Source organism: Stegodyphus dumicola, chromosome X1, assembly GCF_044657685.1.
Source record: "Stegodyphus dumicola isolate Sdum_Otavi_A_Nest chromosome X1, ASM4465768v1".
NCBI classification, from domain to species: Eukaryota; Metazoa; Arthropoda; class Arachnida; order Araneae; family Eresidae; genus Stegodyphus; species Stegodyphus dumicola.
In genome coordinates this window covers 119,835,061-119,854,738 of record NC_140780.1, presented here as the reverse complement: position 1 = coordinate 119,854,738, position 19,678 = coordinate 119,835,061, and the positions used below count along the sequence as shown (strand labels likewise).

At 34.8% G+C, this 19,678-nt stretch overlaps 1 protein-coding gene across 1 annotated transcript in view; it reads right to left on the bottom strand.

The window, feature by feature from the left end:
• DCX-EMAP (Doublecortin-domain-containing echinoderm-microtubule-associated protein) overlaps nucleotides 1-19,678 on the bottom strand; it is a 151,804-nt gene that overhangs the window by 103,543 nt on the left and 28,583 nt on the right. The window contains exon 2 of the mRNA XM_035352541.2: nucleotides 5,552-5,753. Coding sequence (XP_035208432.1) covers nucleotides 5,552-5,753 — 202 coding nt within the window. The remainder of the gene's footprint in view (nucleotides 1-5,551; nucleotides 5,754-19,678) is intronic.

Below are 19,678 nucleotides of genomic sequence, written 5' to 3'. Positions count from 1 at the left end.
CTTTAAAACTTTTAAATGGAAAACAATAAAAGAAGATTCATAATTCTTTATTTGCTAAACAGAAAGACAAAGAAGTCTCTACACACACTACTATTTATTAAATTTGAAGTTTTGTTACAGTTTAGTTGACAGCAGATTCATTTAATATTTAACATACAGGATTATAAATTTAGTAACACGCAAAATTAGGTTACATATGAAAAGATAAAATCATTCACTACTTTCAGAACGGTAGCACATGCAATTTGGTTTCTTAAAATGGAAACGCCTCCTTTTTCCACCTGTGTTCTAATAGCTCCAAAAAGATAAGACTTAGCAAGAAACAAAATCTTGTCATATTTTATTGATAATTTTACTTTCAGGCATCAGAAATTACTTGTTGACGATGATGGATTGCTCTTAAAGCGCGGCTTGAGCCTTATGTAACACAAAATTCTTTCTCACGCTAACTCTAAAGCTATCATGGTAAAATAAAATGGGAAAAAATCTACGCTCCATTTTGCTAAGATCATAACACTAGGTCAATGAAAGGATATTGCATTGTTTGCTTTATTGTAGATTGCTAGCCGCAAGTTCTTTATAATTATATTTCATTACTACATAATACGTTTTCCCTTGAAACTGCAGTTAAAAGTAAGATGGTTGTTTTAAATATGATATTGTGACGATAATTCTGATTGTAAGAAATAGAATGATCAGTAATAATTTTTGCACTTCTGCTTCTACTGTGTCAGATATTTCTAATCTATTCAAATCTTGTCATAAAACAAACCTCAGAAAATGGATTTTCCTTCCCTTTTTCACACACACACACACAAAAAAAAAAAAAAAAAAAAGATAAACGACGAAGCTTAGCAGGAAAGAAATACAATTTTTAGCCAATTTTTTTGTTTCAAAACAGATGAAGGCACAGCATGTCCTCAGTAAATTTTTGGTATACGGAGCCGATGGCACATCATTTATCCACCTAACTTAAAACACAACCCAGTCAGCATTTATAAGCCGCCCAAATGGTATAGCGGTTAGCGTCGCAAACTGTCGTGCCGAAGGGCACGGGTTCGAATTCCGGAGAAGGCATGGATGTTTGTAAATGTATAGTGTCCGTGCGGCATGGGGGCAGTTCAAATATACGGTAGGGGAAGAGGATTGGGAGACCCTCGAACCAGTCCTCCGGGGGTGCTCTCCATCAAAATTGGGGGTGGCGAAACTAAGCTAAATCGCACTGTCACCTATAAGGTGCTCAAAGCTGTTGCCAATCACATGCGTAAACTTGCGCTCTGTGGCAGGCATTTCTTGGGCTTGAGCTGACTATATCAGACAAGTGAGCATTAGTAACAACAACAACAGTAAAAAAATGAAAGCAATTCATGTTTAAAATGTAATTTCTTTTGAAAGTATCTAACATCTAACCAGCTTTGTAAGTACATTTACTCTATGTCTGAATCACACCCATACAGCTGATTGGCTAACTTATTTAGTGAAAGCACACAAGGCTACCTGCCTAAGGAGAGACGCTTTCGTGGTGGAATTCCTGATGAAAACTAGTTCGTATTTATGTAACGTATAGGGAAATGTCTCAGGAAAACCACAGTCCTTCCATCCATCGGGCTTTTAATCTACTTGGTGACTAATGGTCCAACAGATACATGGATAGATACTGAATGACATACACTTCATGGGCTTCAAGTGATTCGCTTAGGTGGGCTATGGGCAAACAAAGGGGCAACCTTGATTAACGCAGTTAAGCTATACCGAGTAGACTACCGAGCGACTAAACGGCCCACCACCAAGCAGCGGGGTATGAGGAATTCCTTGGTGGTAAGTCTAAACTTCAAACTCACAAAGCAGTACTCGGCAGTGGATAATTTGTCCCGATTAACGATGCTTGTAATAATGCCGTTCTGTCGGAACAGATATGCGTGAGTCTTACAGACCGGTGAGGGCCACTGAGGCCTTGAGTCCGGTTATTTCCAAACATATTTTAAATGGATACAAAGTTCCTGCCATTAGAATGAGACAATTAAATATCTTATTCGTACAGATTTCACTTTATTCTCTCTTTCTTCTACGTGATATAGTACTGTCAACAGAAAACCTAGTTAGGGAAACTCAGTCTATTTTACGTGCGTTTGAACAAATTGCAGACATTCAATTTACTTAGTTCAAGGTCACAGTGGTATTCACGGTAATAAAAGAGCTAACCCAAATGATGTTTGCTCTCAAATCTTATTTAGAATCATGTTACTTGGCAAAACTGTGGGTGACTGGAATGCTGATTACTTTGTTTCATCGAAAGCACAGTGGGCAAATACATTTTTTCAGTTTTCCAGTGTTTTATGTGTATGCATATTCAGCCGGATTATAAACTGACTCAGATTTAAAAAAATACTTATTTAATTTTAATATCGTGACCAGGAGATTTTGTGCTTGCGGGATGTCGTAGAGATACAGAGCACATCTTATCGTACTGCACGTTATAAGCGAATGCCAGAACTACATTTAAGGCGAGTTTAAGGCATCTCACCATTAGCTGGTATCTTATTTTTTCCGACCCTGTCAAGAGTTCTGAGGCTTTTTGCTGTCTCGTGCAATTTTATTTTTTGTTTTTATTATTATGTATTACTATTTTTTATGTATTATTGGATTTGCGCTATGTATTTTTAGTTTATGTATTAATGTATTGTATTTTTGTTGTATTATACCTCATTAGCATTATTATTTTTGCATTATTGTTATCATTATACATTCCGTTATACAAGGTACTCCATAAACCGACAATTTTTTATAAATAAGAAAAATATTATTAACCTTAGAATAAATTTATCAACTTATCACATTTAAAATAATCACTAGAGGAGCATACACAAACTTTTTTTCAGATCATCAAAACACTGTTTATAGGCTTTGTAATTAACTGTTCGCAAAATATGCGTAAATCATGATCTAATATCCGAAACGTTTTCAAATCTCTGACCTTTCATCGCCATCTTAAATTTCGGAAAAAGAAAAAAATCAGCTGCCGATTAGTCGGTAGAATATGGTGGGTGATTTATCATTGCAACTGAACGCTTATCAAGATATTATTGTACACACAATGCTGTTTGGAGCCTAGCATTATCGAACACTAAAGGAAAAAAAAAAAAAAAAGCTCCAAATCAAAAATGTCATTCCTACTCGCCATATTCTGCTTCATAATCAAAAAAGCGGCTTCTTGTAAAAGTACTGACCAATTGATTGATTTTCAGACTCAAATTCATGGTGAAAAAGTGCTTTACAATTAAAAAAATGCAATCACCATCATATTAGTCTTTGATTTCGACCTTCATACATTTTTTTTTTTTTAATATGGGAGAAGACGTCCCTTTCCCACTGTGCACTTTACCTTTTTGTTTCTGGGTCGTACTGTAGACACCAATCTCATCTTCCGCTACGTTATTCTTTAAGAAATTATTTTCCTGTCTCGCGGTAATCAGCAAATCTTCACAGCAAGCTTTTCTGTCTTCGTTTTGCTGTTCAGTCAAAATCCGTGGCACAAATCGAGCACAAACGTTTCTAATTTTCACATTTTCAATTAAAATTAGCCTACAGTTTTCTTTGCTATTCCAAGCATGTCATGAGTTGCTGAGTTGTTACACGTCTATCAGCTTTACCAAAGAACAAATTTTCTCCGCGTTTTCTTTGTTTCTGCACGGCGCCGTACCTTTGGTTCATCTTCAACACTTTCGCGCTCATATTTAAAGAGGTTGCACCACTCATACACTTGTATTTTTGATAACGATGCATCACATTATACTGAGCAAATGATCTCTAACATTTCAGTAGCAGATTATTTAATCTGTAATAAAATTTAATCTTATAACGTTGTTCCATCTCGAAGCAAAGTTTTTTGTACAATGACTTCTCAATAAATGAAAATGACCCCGGCGTTCTGACATGCAAACGACAAAATAACCAATTTAAACCGGCTTTAACAATAGTTGCAATGTCACTCTTTCTAAATATACATTTATTCTTTCACTTTTTGTTTTATTGTTTGGTCTTTAATTTGGCGGTTAACTTTATAACCGCACTTTGTGGATTATTATAGCAGTATCACATTTTAGTTCCCTTATTACAGTATTATTTCTCTCTCTCTCTCTCTCTCTCTCTCCTTATTTCCTCCAGAACATTACTTCTGTAGGCCTCGTGGACACACAAGGAGCTTTGTATTTGTTTTCTTAAACACATACACCACCACCAACAATAATAATAATACTTTTTGACTAAATGTCACAAGTATGTCTCAGGTTAGAGAATATGGTAACTAATGTAATCCGTACGAAAGCAATGATAGTCTATAATATGTCTGATATGAATTTGTGAGGTATGTACCCAGAGCATCCAATAAACTAGCCAGTATAAGACACTGTTTTTTCTGCAGAGTACTACGGGGGGGGGGGAATATACCTGCTCCCTTTTCGCGCATCATTGTGTTCCCCGTACTTATACCTATCTACCTACCTTTAAAAATAAAAGTTATGAAAAGAAACCTTTTGCTTACAAATAAAATATATGCATTGCTCTTAGATATTAAGGAACAAAATTTTTCACTCTTATTTTCTTCAAGTTCCATTAAGCATGAGATTTGTAAAGATCTCTTTCATACTTCCTGTGTTTTTCCTTTTCTAGTTCGATTACTATTAATAGAAAAAGGTGTTGAAGCCTTCATTACAGGAAAGTAAAAAGTTCTGAACACCTAACCGAGACAGAATAATAAATTTCGCCTTGGTTTCATGCCAAAGGAAAATTGTCTCATTAGAATTCTGTAAGAAAGATCATTTTTATTTAGTTGAAAGCAAAAGTCAAGAACATAACAATTTGCCAATTAAAACACGTTAACTGATTAATTAGCTCCGTATACTTCTTAAATACTTAACATGTGAACAAAAAAAATTACAGATAAAGGAACTATTTCTTCTCCATCAGAATTCTTTACTTGGTGTATCAGAATAAAAATTTTAAAATGGTTAATATATAATAAAATACGAGAGCAACAAAAACTATAAAATCGAACTCCTCTCATTTCACGAATGTATCACAATAAAAAGAAATATTATACATACACACACACACACACACACACACACACACACACACACACACACACAAACACACGCACGCACACACATTTACATATTGTTGATTGAACACTTTATGCTTCTGTCGTTAAAATTAGAATTCGCAAAAGCGTACAGCTTTCAAAAATTGCAGACAAGTAAATAGCCTATGTGACCCGCATATATTTTTAATTCCCTTACCATTCCGTTCCCCTGGCCAATGAACGGTCACTGTAAATATATGCAGCTTCCTCTCTTCTCGGAATACCGCTGTTTTGAATACGAAAGAAAAAAACCTCAAATAACAGGGTGGTTACTCAAACATATTGATCGCCAAATGATATTCATTTGTGACGCTTAGAACCGGTTTTAAGGTCAAAAAGAAGACGCGTAGCAGATACATCCATAGCAGCAAGTTATTAGTGTAATGGAATTTACCAGTTTGAAAGGCGTACCTGATAGATTAGGTAGACTTCCAGCCTGTATGGGTCCCGATTCCCTGGAGTGCTTGATGTTATTCTCGTTTACGTCCATGGAAAAATACCCGTCTTCACTCTTCTCTCGAGCAATTACGGTGTTGTTATTGTTATCTTCGGTGTCTATGTAGAAGGTTTCACATTTTTTCAGCTCATGTTTCAACTGGGAAAAGCTGCGAACCTAAAATGGAAAAATATATAAATAAGTAAATAAATAAAATAATGACATATAAGTGATAACTACTAAGCCAATTCAATCTCTTTGTTAAGAAGTGCATTTAAAAATTGAAGTATATTAAATTAAAATGGTAATATTTCACGATCACATTATTTTTAAGAACATGACATCCAAATTCCCAAGAAGATAATAGCTATCTTGTCACCTGTTATGCTGACGATACAGCGACCACAACATCCTCACTAAATCCAAACTATGCTATCAAGAGATTCCAAAAGAAAATCTCCAGCTTCGACGCGTATGTCATATGGTGAATCAGCATTAATAAAACAAATCTTAAATGGTTATTAATCAAAATGCACAAGAAAAAAAGCATAATCTATGACCTTATCTGTTTTGGCAAAAAATAACAAAAGTTCGCATTGCAATTTACCTATATTTAACATACATCTCATCTGGATTGCTCACACTAATCGGTAATTATCGGTAAAGCAATACGCATCCTTACTAGGGCTAAGTTTCTTCTATGCAGGACTTCCCCTTAGGTTCGCTGCAAGAAGACAAAAATTTCAACTAACTATTATTTGGTCTATTATCGCATATGCTTCCCAAGCATGAATGATTGCTTCTCTGAAATATTTTAGAAAACGTAAGTCTCCCAGAACAAGATTTCACGTCACGTTACTCCTGCGCCATAACTTATTAAAAAAAACCTTAACTAATTGTGACATAAAAACTGAATTTTCTCACGAACTCGTGCAGAGATTGAATTTAAAACTCTTAGACAAAGCACTTAACTGTGCTAAAGATAATTATTCTACCAATTTCGACTACGCCATCTTCTCAGAACTATGCTTTACGGTCACACAAATAAGGCATAAAGTTGGAAGCAGCTACCTGAGTGTGATTACCTAAGTGTCCTGCCCTTTTCCGGATTCATTTGATGTTTTTCCTTCGGATAAGGCATCTCTTGGCTTCATCCGTGACCGCAATAAAATACACCAGGGCGCGATGTCAACCCTTGCTAAAAATTGAATATTTCCTACTGCGTATTGTATCAGTTGATGTTTATGAGGCTGAGAGAGGTCTTTAGACAGTGAACATCGGAAGCATCAAACATCGTTCGATGATAAAGTTATCGATCAAAGGACACTACTAATTATAGCACTAATTATTCATGAACACATGCCTGAAATTTATAGTGATAGTGTAGTTTCCTATCCCACCGTCAAAAGATACACTGTCATGTTTTAGGCAGAGAAGAACGTCACTCGAAGGTCACCCTAGAAAATTCACAATGTGAAAGCGACCAGCAAAGAATAGAAAATGAGCTGCATGAAAGTTGAATATGTTGATCATATGCATACTCCAGTTGAGTAACATGAATGCTGACGCCCGGAATTAACAAAAACCATGTTGATGGTTTTCGAGAATTGCTCTGTAAGGTAGATGGCGATGAAGAAAAGGTTTACTCTCAACTAGTGATAGTTAGTGAGACATTCCCCGTTGAGACACAGACAAGGGAGAATGGTTCAGATGTATAGTGGTTCTCCTCGACCACATAAGTTTAGAATACTAAATCTACTATGCAGACCCTCGCCACCATTTTTTTGAGATGAAAATGGACTTTTCCTCATTGAATTGTCACTAATTAACGCTTCACTAATTAATAGTACGTGTTCATTATGGTGCTTACTGCTGACTCAGTTCCCAATATACCATTAAGGGAAATCACCGTAGTAAACTCAGAGCATTTGCATAAGAACAGACTCGCATATAAGGCTCAGTTTTCCAAATTACTGTTTAGCAGCGCAGATTCCATTTCTCCCCCACCAACCACATTCATGAGACGATCCAAACAATCCTATTTTACTAAAAACATTGAAGCGACATGAGCATGGCTCCTATTACAGCAACAACGTTGATGTTCAGGATTAGTTTCAGGGATATGATAAAAGGTTCTTTTTCGTTGTTATTTGACGCTAACTGATAGAAGTGCTACATGCATCGGAGTCAAAAGAAATCCCGTAAAAATCTAGGTACGTTATTTGAAAAAAATGTTTCATGCAAATGTGCCAGGCTGAAAACCTCTTCAATTCCCCTTGTATATTTACTTTAAATATATGAAAGTAATCGGAAAAAACACATCAGATCTTCGATTTTGTTGTAAGATTTAACATCAAACTAAATACGGATTCTCAGATAAATTTAATTAATTATACTGAGCTCCGGATAATTAATACCCGGAGCTATACAGTTAACAGGAGCCATGCATTTGTAGAAGACTTGCGTTATACATACATACTAAAGTATTTAATAATTTTGATCTAATGCAGTAGCACATTCAAAAATGTAGTAACTACATGCATTCTTACATTTAATAAGATACGAAAAAAATCTTAAAAAATGTAAGAATGTTATAATTCAGCAAAATGTGACATAATATCGCATTTCTGCTCCCAATTTAACACTCAGTAAGACAGATTTCTGTTCAATATATGTTCGTAAATGGCTAACAAGCTGCTGGGGCCTCTGTTATAGTACAGTTATATTACACTGGTGTGCAAAAATTAAGGACAAAGTCGAAAAATTAGCATATCAGCTGAACGAAGAGGCAGAGCGGTCAGAAAGACCAATCAGGAGATTAAGTAAGGTGATTGTACGGTACCACATGCGCAGATATGCAGGTAGACGTAATGGGGGAGTGTCTGAGTAGTATAAAGCATGTTGTCGGTGTAAGATCAGTATTTCTGGCAAAGAGATTGCACGCCGTATAGCAGATAAAATCACACCGAGTTGCTGCCTCAGCGAGAAATGGCGAATAATCAATCTGTTACACGACATCTGGATGCTTTTACCCGAGGTCGAATCATTGGGAAGTTGGAGGAAGGCCGCAGTGTGACAAGTGTGGCTGCAGAGTTCGGAATTGCTCACAGCATCGTTTCACGACTTTGGAGACAATTTCAAACTACAGGAACAGCTATCCGGGGGTTTAGCAGTGGTCGTCCACGAGGAACCACACCCGCAGATGACCGGTATATTGCCTTACAGGCCAGAAGAAACAGGCGGCAGACAGAGGAAGAAATCGCTAGACACACGACACGGGCGATTGGGCGACCGATATCGCGTTTTACTGTGGCCAGAAGACTGCTCGGTGGTGGTCTGTTTGCACGACGCCCTGTACGGTGTGTACCTCTAACGCCTGCCCATCGGAGAAGGCGTTCTCTGTGGTGCCGGGAACACCGAAATTGGAGAGACAATGAATGGGGATGAGTACTCTTTACAGATGAGAGCAGATTCAGCCTGAGTAGCGATTCTCATCGCAAACTCATCTGGAGAGAGCGGGGAAGCCGCAATCATCCCTCGAACATCATTGAAAGGGACAGGTATGGAGGTGGCGGTGTTCTCGTTTGGGGAGGCATCATGTTTGGTAGTCGTACAGACCTTCACATCTTCGACGCAGGTTCAGTCAACGGGACCCGTTATTGTAACGAGATTCTTCTTCCATATGTGCGTCTTTTTAGAGGCGCTATGGGTCCGCAGTTCCTTTTCATGGACGACAATGCACCATGTCATCGCACAGTAGCTGCCGAACAGCTCTTAGAGAGTGAGGATATTGAACGTATGGATTGGCCGGCACGATCTCCGGATCTCAATCTCATCGAGCATGTATGGGATTTTCTAGGCAGACGCTTGGCAGCTCGTACCTTACCACCAGTAACGATTCCGGAGCTTCGATTGGCGCTGCGAGACGAATGGGCAGCAATGCCTCAACAACTCATTGACACCCTCATTCTCAGCATGGGCAGACGCTGTGAAACCAGCCTAGCAGTCAGGGGAGATCATATCCCCTATTAAAGACCGGGTGTTTCTTGCTGGACACCCATCACAGGGATGTTTCGGCCTTCAGTCGCATTGCGCTCCATGCTACTTTTTCAATAAAGTTTCTTTTTTTCCCTCTGATTTCTCTTTTAGTAAGTGTTGCTTACATTACTCATGTCCTTACGTATTGGGGATCTTACGGTATTAAATGTGTTGATTTGGAAAGCTTTAGTACAAAGTTATATTGAAAAAACCGTCTCGTCCTTAATTTTTGCACACCAGTGTATTATGTACAGAAACTTAAATGGTATTAGTAAGAAATTTTAATTCCTGTCACATTATTTGCGAGCAACGATACGTTCGTCAAACAGTCAACGAAAATTAACTGAAACATTACATATATATGTATAAATTCAATTTTTATTTATATTAAAATACATATAACTTTTTTTCTATTGCAAATAATTGAATTTTGTGTTTTGTATTGAATTCAGTAATAAATTTTCTTTAAAATGATATATACAAGTTTGCATTTTGCGAAACGTAACATTTTCTATAAGCATACAAATTTCCAAAACATAAAAATTTCCGAAAGTGTCCACAATTTTGGCCACCACTGTATATATACCGTACTTCTGGCGATTTTGCCGATTTTCTAAGACCATGTTCGCAACACTTTTTTCTAGGATAGACCATTTCTTTACTCTTTAGCGTATTACTTATCGTTATTTCATTTCTCTTCCACTCATGCATGGAAGCTTTCACAAACACCAAACATCCTTGCTGAAGCACTATTTCCCTTTTCTTGCACAAAACGAATGACTCTGCATTTGATACCAGCACTACGTTTATTTCGTTTGCAGAGGTCGTATTTACTATTAAAATGAACACCAAATCAACTGTTTTAGATATAATCTAGAGAAAATTTAATTTCTTTCAGACGTCCAAATTCACTTTCTTTTTTTGTTCATATAACAAAGTATGAAGCCAAGTTCCATAAAAATCGTGAGAAATTCTAAGAATAAGAATAAGAAAAAGTCGGGAAATATATATGGTAAATCGGGTTGGCGGGAGATCGGTCGAAAATCGGGAGTCTCCCGCCCAAATCGGGAGAGTTGGCAACTCATTCTTCGAATGAATGACTTCAAAAGATACGTACTTACATATGAATATACCTAAAATATGACTACATTTTTTTTTATTTTTAGGTATATTCATTCCTAAAAGTTTTGTTATTCATACCTAAAAGTAAGTAGTTTTCAATTATTGGTGCGCGTTATACGCCGGAATATGCGGTAAATATATATATATATATGATTTGGATCTAAGTACAGAGGACTCTAATTCAGAATCTGATAATTTAAAATTTCGGTTAGAAATTTATTCGATTAGAAGCTAAAATCCATGAAATCTCAATTGAGAAAGAAGAAATGAAAATACATTCATTAATTCAAATTGCTTGAATAACTTCTGATAATACGAAAAAAATGCGGAAGTTCCTTTTTTTTTTCGGGGAGGGGGAAGGGGAGATGTGTACGTATTGGCAGTAAAACGTGATTATCCAAAAAGTAATGCTTAAAATATGACTGTCCACTTACTTTTGTCACAAATCATCCATGTATTTATATTATGTAATTTAATAAGACATTATCTAATTATGTCGTCTTCATTACCTGCATCACTCTACAACTTAGCCCATTAGCAGCAGCACTTCGAGCAAGACAACCCCAGGTTGTCCTACAAATGCAATTTCGTAAAAAATATGAGCAGAATTCTAAAAATATTTGCAGCTAGTTCCAAATGTTTCATTAAAATAAAAGAGCTATTTGCCCTAAATTATTGTTGAGTCTCCCGTACCTATTTCTGAGAAAATGATCCGGAGTAAACTATACGAGGAAATCATGAATTGTAAAATACCAGTGCATGTGGCAAATATAAAGACTTAACTCTAGAAACAAAAATAAAAATTATTAAAAAAATGCAGTGACAATGAGTCTTACTAAAAAGGCAAAACCTGACTTTCCTAAATAATATCTGTACTGATAATGACTTGAGAATCTGTAGACAAATAATAAAGAGACTGTTTAAATTCAGCGAAATGCGCAAAGAGGAAAAAGAATCTGGCCTAGAAGAATAGGTCTATGCTTCTGCAGCATGTTTGGTCTCGACAGTAAAGTCAGTGGCGCAATCGATTGAGCATTTGTGTACATTCGTTCTTATGCAGCATTTATTAAAACAAAAGGACTACAATACATGTTATAAATCGAAAACTGGCTAAAATGTTTAAAATTAATGGGGATAAACAAGTAACTATTGATTTCAGCGATTATGTCTGCGTTTACGCAGCAATGTAGGTAAAAATGTATTATTATTTTTTTAAGTTGTTTTTCAGTTTCTCAAATGTTTATCAGTTTCTGCTTTCCCAGGTTATTACTTTTTTAAAATTTAAATATGACTTTTCGGAGGACTTTCAATAATTCGATTGCTTTTGCTAGTCCCTACGATTTCGGGTTAACAAGTAGATTTTATTTCGAAAACTAAAAAAGACTACTACATTCGTTGTAATAAAATGACGAACTGATACGCGTTTATATTGTTTTCAGGAAGACATGTTGATCCATCTATCTTTCTAAAGTTCTGACAAAGGAGGTGGCCTACCAGCGGCCCAGTGGTAAAAGCCGCTAAACACTGGTCATTTGATTCCAAACGACCAGTTTGCCTGCATGGGCGTTTTCGTGGTTTTCCCTATGGTAACGTGGACCAGTTTCCTTTAGATAGTCAATTCCCACAGGCATCTCTTCCTTGGGAAGAAAGCCCTCTGCCGTAATAAAATAAACCAAACCAAACTGCTAAGTGAGGTACCGATGCCATTTCCTCTCCGCATTTGCTCCTAATTATAGCACATAAAATAAAATGTCCTCGGTAATGATGTAATAATTTAGGACGGAATACAGCAAGCATGAATTATATAATAAAATGTTAGGTTAGGTGGCATGAATATAGCAAAGCACGTAAGCACGTACATTCGAAAAACATGAAAATTATGGATAAACAAAAAAAATTGTTTGCCCATCGATGATAACTCCCTTCCCGTGCCATATTTTCTGGCTTGTTTCAAATTGAAGCCTTTCATGGTTAAACAAATTTTGTGAAATCAAAAAAATATATCGAAATAAGATAGTAGATAGAGTTAAAATTCTAAAAATTAAAGGCAGTAAAATTTGTTTAAAAAACTTTTAAGAAATTAATACTAAATACACACAATTGTAATAGATTCTGAAAAAGTATAGAATAAGCTGCTCCTCAAAAAATAACTTCTCTGAAGCTTTTGTTTGCTGTATCTACCAAACCCATTTAAATAAATCCTTTTTTATGGAAACAGAAAATACTGTTCCTATTAAAATTGCCATTTTCAACAACTTTTACAACTACTTTTTCTGAATTATGCCTCCTATGAGGACTAAATATCACACATTTTGGAAAAAAATATAACAATTGAATATGATTCATACTTATGTTAACGTATATAGTTATTTCATAGTTATATTAACGTTATATTAATTCATAGTTATATATATATATATATATATTTCATAGTTATATTAATTCATAGTTATATTAACGTATTTATAGTTATATTAAGTGCAAGATAAAATTTAATTTACACTAATTTAAACTTGCAAGAAAAGGAATTTATACTCAAAATGTGGCCTAGTTATTATGAGCTTAACGGTTGCTCACTTTTACAATAACGTATTCTGCATTAAAAATTAAGGTATCGCATTATGTTTGATTGTAATAGAAGAGGCCCCATACGAAGAAATACTCTCTTCCTCTTGAATGTCGTCAATCAGTAGAGCTCTGCGGAACTTCGAGTAGTCGCCCTTAAAAATAACAGACCTTTCTAGCAAGTATTCCATTTACTCCTTTAAAAACCACAAGATGCTTACATTATATTTACCGCTCTTTAAATTATATTAGAATATTTATGCTAGCTATTTTGAATCATTGCTAAAAATAATTTTGCATTTTTGATTTTGGACCCACTTATATTAGATCAGTATAGCGCTAGAAGTAGTAGAAATTCAGTGTTAAATTAGCCAAAAACAACAGCTAAAAATAATTCAAAGAACTAGAACTAGTAATTACAAAACTACACTTATAACTTCATGATAACCCAAGACAGTTTTAAAGCTAAAACTTTAGTGAGTGAGACTTTGACTCACACCATGGAGGTATTTCCAAGAGTCACAAGCTCTGTTTGACTTTAGTTCTCTTCCCATGACCACGGCAGGTGCCCTTTTCAGTTGCCGCTGCGTATAGTAAAGTCAATTCTCCAAAGACAGAATTCCTATAACCTGAAGAGCGGTACATTATTAGCCTCTATCCACGGTATTATACTAAATGTTTCATGTATCAAAACACTATATTATAAATAAATTATTGTAAGATAATAATTTTACATCAAAAAACAAATTACGTTAGATTTATTAATTATAAAAAACATAGATTACATTTTTACCGGGTTTAACATACACCTTCGTTATATGTATGATTAGAAAGCGCAACAAAATTCCTTATTTTTCATACTTTATCTGTCATTAAAAACGTCTGTTAATAAAATTCCCATCTTAGCAATTTATAACCTAATTTTATGCATTTCATAAATATTAGGGAAAAAAATTAACAAACCGCGAAATTTAACGAAAAAAATTCAAAATGAAAAAGTACCAAAGTACAATATTTCTATTCGCATTGCTTCTACAATGTACTTTCAAAAATTAAATTTATGAAAATGAGTTAAATCATTTTATGTTTCCAAATATAATTAAATTATCCTATTTGTTACGAAAACTGCTCAATTGAAGTGATTCCACAACTCAAGCAACCCTACGATAAAATTTCTCTTTAACGACACGCCGCAAACTAGTAACAAAATAAAAACATCAACAACCCACACGCAAGTTTGTAGAAAGCACTAAAAACAGTCGAGATATAAAAATAGCGAAAATGAATGAGAACTTTAAAAATACGTTTCAGAAAAGAGAAAATTCAAGAGCAGCATCAGTTAAAGGAAAAAGCTAATGACTACAAAACGACCCAGTGCATTAACAGCATGCTACTTGGAATTATTCTGTGGGTCAGCACGATATAACTCTAACGCTGTAGAAGTTAGAAATGAGATAAATCTAGGTTAATAGTGGCAGTGGAAAAATTAAAGCGTTTTCTACGGATTTAATCCTGATGTCTTGGACATAACGCTTGAAGATAAAAAAACACGACTTGCTTCTTAAAAGGATGAAAAAGATTATATTATACACATTCAACTAATAAGAGGTGTTTTCAAAAAACACGATTAAATATACCTTAAATGGTAGGTCGTGGATGCATTGTCTGAACGTAAGAAGTGAATTAAGTTAGATTTTTCAAAATTTGGGTCATGAGAAATATTTTAATAAAAATATGCGACGCTTATGTTTTTATACACGACCGCTACATAAAATATTCAAAATATTAAATTGGTCCACATCGAATTAAAAGTTATTTAGTACAAAAATGTATTTTGTACTAAATGTTATTTAGTGTCGTGAATGCGTGAATGATTTGGGATATAGTACCTGGTATCATAATCTATACCACTTTTATCGTAAGAAGAAATAGCAAAATGCGTCGGATTGAAGAACATATAAATACTGAATTGTATTAAAAAAATCTAAGTTCAGCATTTCTATAAATTTCAAAATTCGTTTCCGAAAGCCTAACGTTCGTTTTTAGTAATATTTTCTGACACGGTCTCAGGTTAATTTTGATGGTAAAGAGACTGTTATTCATTTATTTCACGTTATGTTAAAAGTTTTCTCACTGATAAGCGTTTCCTATGAGGAATTTAAATTTCTTAAATTTTTATCACGTATTTTATTTATATGTATCACATAGCCAAAATTATAGCAGCCTTAAAGGGTACTTTATCTCCTTTTAATTCAGACCATGAATCTAAAAATGCATAAGCAAAAAAAGTTTAAAATATGAAACAGCTATTGCTGCTGAGTCAGAAATAAACAAAAGTGACAAATTAGATGTTAAGAACAAAAATGGTGGATAAACAATGTAAAAAAATTTAACAATATTAAAAAGTCAATTTCTACTTAGATCAACAAAGAAAAAATTTATTTTAGTTGCAAATATAGGGCTTGAAGACAACACATGAAAAATTCAGCGACTTTCAGCCATTAAAAATAATAATAATAATATGTGAAAAAACTGTATTAGCATCAAGTGTTATCCCTATAAGTTTAAAAAATGTACTTGAACTTGAGTGGAGGAATAAAAAGTATTTTATTAACGACTGAAAATTTGAACAAGATATAGGGAGAGTGTGAACTAATAGTAGGAATTTTAAAAGAGATACACAATTACATGTTAACATAAAAATGCGCCGTAAATCTGGATAAGATTAGAGCACGTTTATATAAGTTACTGTGTAAAAATAGAGCAACAAACAAAATTCTGAATACTCTATGGGCTTGAGAAAAGTTTTAAAAAACAAAAGCGGGGGGGCAGGTAGAATGGACCACATAGCAAACAAATGAGAATGCGTATAAATTATGGCTACGGCATTTTGATAATTAAATTTGGCATTAAAAGTGTTAGCGTGAACATTTATTTAATAACTTGTATGATATCCTTTGGCTGAAATACTTGCTCGATAACAGAGACTTGTTTTCAATAGCAGCGTTGATTGTGGCAATTCGGCCATTCGTGCTGAAGCGCATGCTGGAGCTCTTTGTAGATCACTCGGTGAAATATCACAACCGGCTATTCGCCTCTCTAATTTCCTTCATACATGATATATCGAATTCAGAATTAATGATTTTCGAGATCCCTGCATAGACATAGAATATTTTCATTCTCCGGGTATTGCTGAATCAAGATTCCTTGAGGTCGAAAATTATTGTTTATAAACATCAATACCCACTCCAACAATAACGGAACGAATAGATGCAGAACTTAGAATGGATATCGGACATTAGTTTTTCAGTCACCAGCAACAATGTAAAGGCCAATGTAGGCTTTCAGTGTTGTTCCTGCCCACAACAGCAAGCTGTCTCTTTTGCAGTGCTTTCCATGATATTTTCTTTTAATATCAGGCCCAAAGTTCCTTCCACATCGAAATATTTTCAGAATAATTCTAGAGGTAAATCGACACTTGTTCTTGTAGAGTACTTTATTTCATTCACTAGTTTTACCTTAGATATCCACTAACTAGATTCACCTGGACTCTCACATAGGATGAGAGCAAACAAATAAAAATAACAAGTCCTCTTCAATCTTATGCGAAACAAATTGTCGAAATAAAGGATTTCCTAAACTAGCAAAAAGATCCGAAGTCAACTTTAATGTTGTAATAGTTATCTAGGAAGTCTCGCTTGAAAAATATTAGCCTTTTACTAAACGTAACTTGTGACTAAACCACCGTAAAACTGTAAGCGAATTATCGTTATGTCTTCAAAATGCTGCAGAGACCTAAGAAGAGTGTAAAAAAACCCTTTATTTTAAAATTAAATAAGATGAACAGAAGGCACAACTAGAGCTTACAAATCAGCCAGCATTTATGGCGGGAGTACAAAATAGAAATTCATTGTAAATCTAAATCTATATAACCAAAGATTACGCAGAGTAAATTAACAACAAAGCACGATCGAAGACTGAACTCTTATCTTAGAATAGCACATTTAGCAATGTGGCCTTCGCTAGGCAAAACACAGTTTCAAACCTCCCACATAAATACACGCGAGCTAATTTGCATTCTGTCGGGAAAACGGAAAGACAGAAGATATGACAGTAAAGATTCTGAGCATAGAATAACTAGCTAAACAAATTCAATTAACCTTACTCGCTTTTTAGAAAAAAAAAAAAAAAAACTATCGTCTGCAGCTGAAATAATCCTATGGCATCTGGCAATGGATCCTCTAGAGACAACTTGATCCCTATGTTGTTGATTTTATGATCAACTTAATGACGCTACAAAAGCACGATGAATATTAAGGTTTCCGCAGCACAGAATTGTCATGCACTAGCTTTTGAAACATTACTCAGCCTTCCAATGCGTTTCGTCATTCAGATTTTTTTTTTACTCATGTTTTCTAGTATGTCTAACTCACTTTTCTCAAAACACTCTCGGGCTGAGAACCGGTACGCAAGACAGAAGTGTTCTGTTTTAAATAGTTTTGTTTTGACTTCGAGATAATATTTTATGAAAATTTTGAAATCACAGTTGAAGACTATGTTGAACATGTAAATAACAGTAATTTAAATAACATGCTATTCCTTCCAAATGAAAGATTTGATATATTTATTTTTACAATTGCTTCTTGTCTTTGAGCAATAGTGTAACAAGAATAATAACAAATGACCGTAATAAAAAAAAACAATTTGATTCGATTACATGTTATAAGAATGATCTTGCGGTTTTTTACCGTTACAGTTGCCTGACATTGATTCCAGGAGCAAATAAGTGGAAAATATTTAAAAATATTATTTTATTTTTTAAGATTTGAAATATTAAAAAAAAACTATTACAAGCAACAGATTTAGGCATTTAAGTTCAGCTAATTAGATAATATAATAAATTTTAAAGTTAATTTTCCTTTTATATTCTCATTTTTATGAATCATATCATTTATTCCAGAAGAATGGAAATGAAAGTAAGCATAAAAGCAGACACGGCAGCACAGTAAGATACTGCACCCCAAGATTCACTTAGTGCTGAGTCCACCATTTGCGTGACTTGATCCAGCTGTTACAGTCAGCAGTCATACTTAGGAGTAATCAAATCCACAAGAAGACCAGCCTCATCTATTCGGTAAAGGAGATTTAATTTAAGCTGGATAATAAAAGATGATTAAGTAAGATAGAATGTTAGCCAATAAATAAGAATCTGAGTAATTATTTCTTTAGATTAGAGTAAGAAACCAGGAAAATTATTACTCTGTACATAATCGCTAGGTATTACTAAAATTGGAAATCATTTTTGTTCTTGTTTTGCTTACCTGTGTATTTATTTAGAAATAATAGAATGTATATAAGCAGCGGAGTTCAAGAACTAGAACTTACATAAGGCGACTTCACACATACACTGAAAATTGCAATAAATACGAAAAAAAAATTACGTTAACAAAATTCAGATAACATCTCCTGTCTAATACTATACTGAACTACTATACAGAATATTCACTTTAATATGGTTCTAATCTCTCTTTACGTTATAAAGTTCCAGTTTTAAGTTTACTGACAAATATTTTTAATGCTTCAAAATAATCTTCATTTTATCTGTTAGTTTTAGCATTATGCGTTTATATTTATTTTTTTAAATTTATCTCGTAATTTTATATCATGTTGTTTCTCCGCAGGAAATCTTAATAATGTCATTTAAGTTCTCTTCCCTTCTAACCAAATTATGAAAATATCCATTTACTTAGCCAATTAAGAAAAATTAATCACGAAAAATAATTAATTAAAGCCCTAATGGCAAGGCTGTAAAAAAACCGGCTGCTGGCTTCCCTAGTTCGCCTCAGCCAGGATTCGGATGCCGATGTTTGCCCCAAGTGTATAGTGCTTTTGCGGCTATGTCGGTTAAGTTTATTATGACAGAACACACTAGGGCTATCTGCCTAAGGGGAGGGATGCTTTCGTGGAGGGCTTTCTAAGGGAAACTTGCTCGTATACACGTTACACATGGGAAAAGCCACGAAAACGCCCAAGCAGCCAGCCCGTTCGCCTGGATTCGAAGCCTGGTCGGAACTAATAGTGTTCAGCGATTTTAGCGCTCGGCACCTGGCGAGCCTTTTTATGGTTAGAAGGCGCTTAAAATACTGTCGAACTATAAGTTTATTCGAGAGGTAGGTTAAGAGGGATAAAAGGAATGGGAGACCGTAGGACTCGTCTTCCCTCCTCCCCCAAGGAACTCTCATTTAAAACTAGAACGGAAGGAGGAAAATTCGTCCTAGACGAACAACAAGCGCAAACTTTGTCTCTTGGCCATGCTAAAATTCCTACTGAGCTGATATTATTGTCAGAAAATCCAGCTCAGATCAGATTTGAAAAAA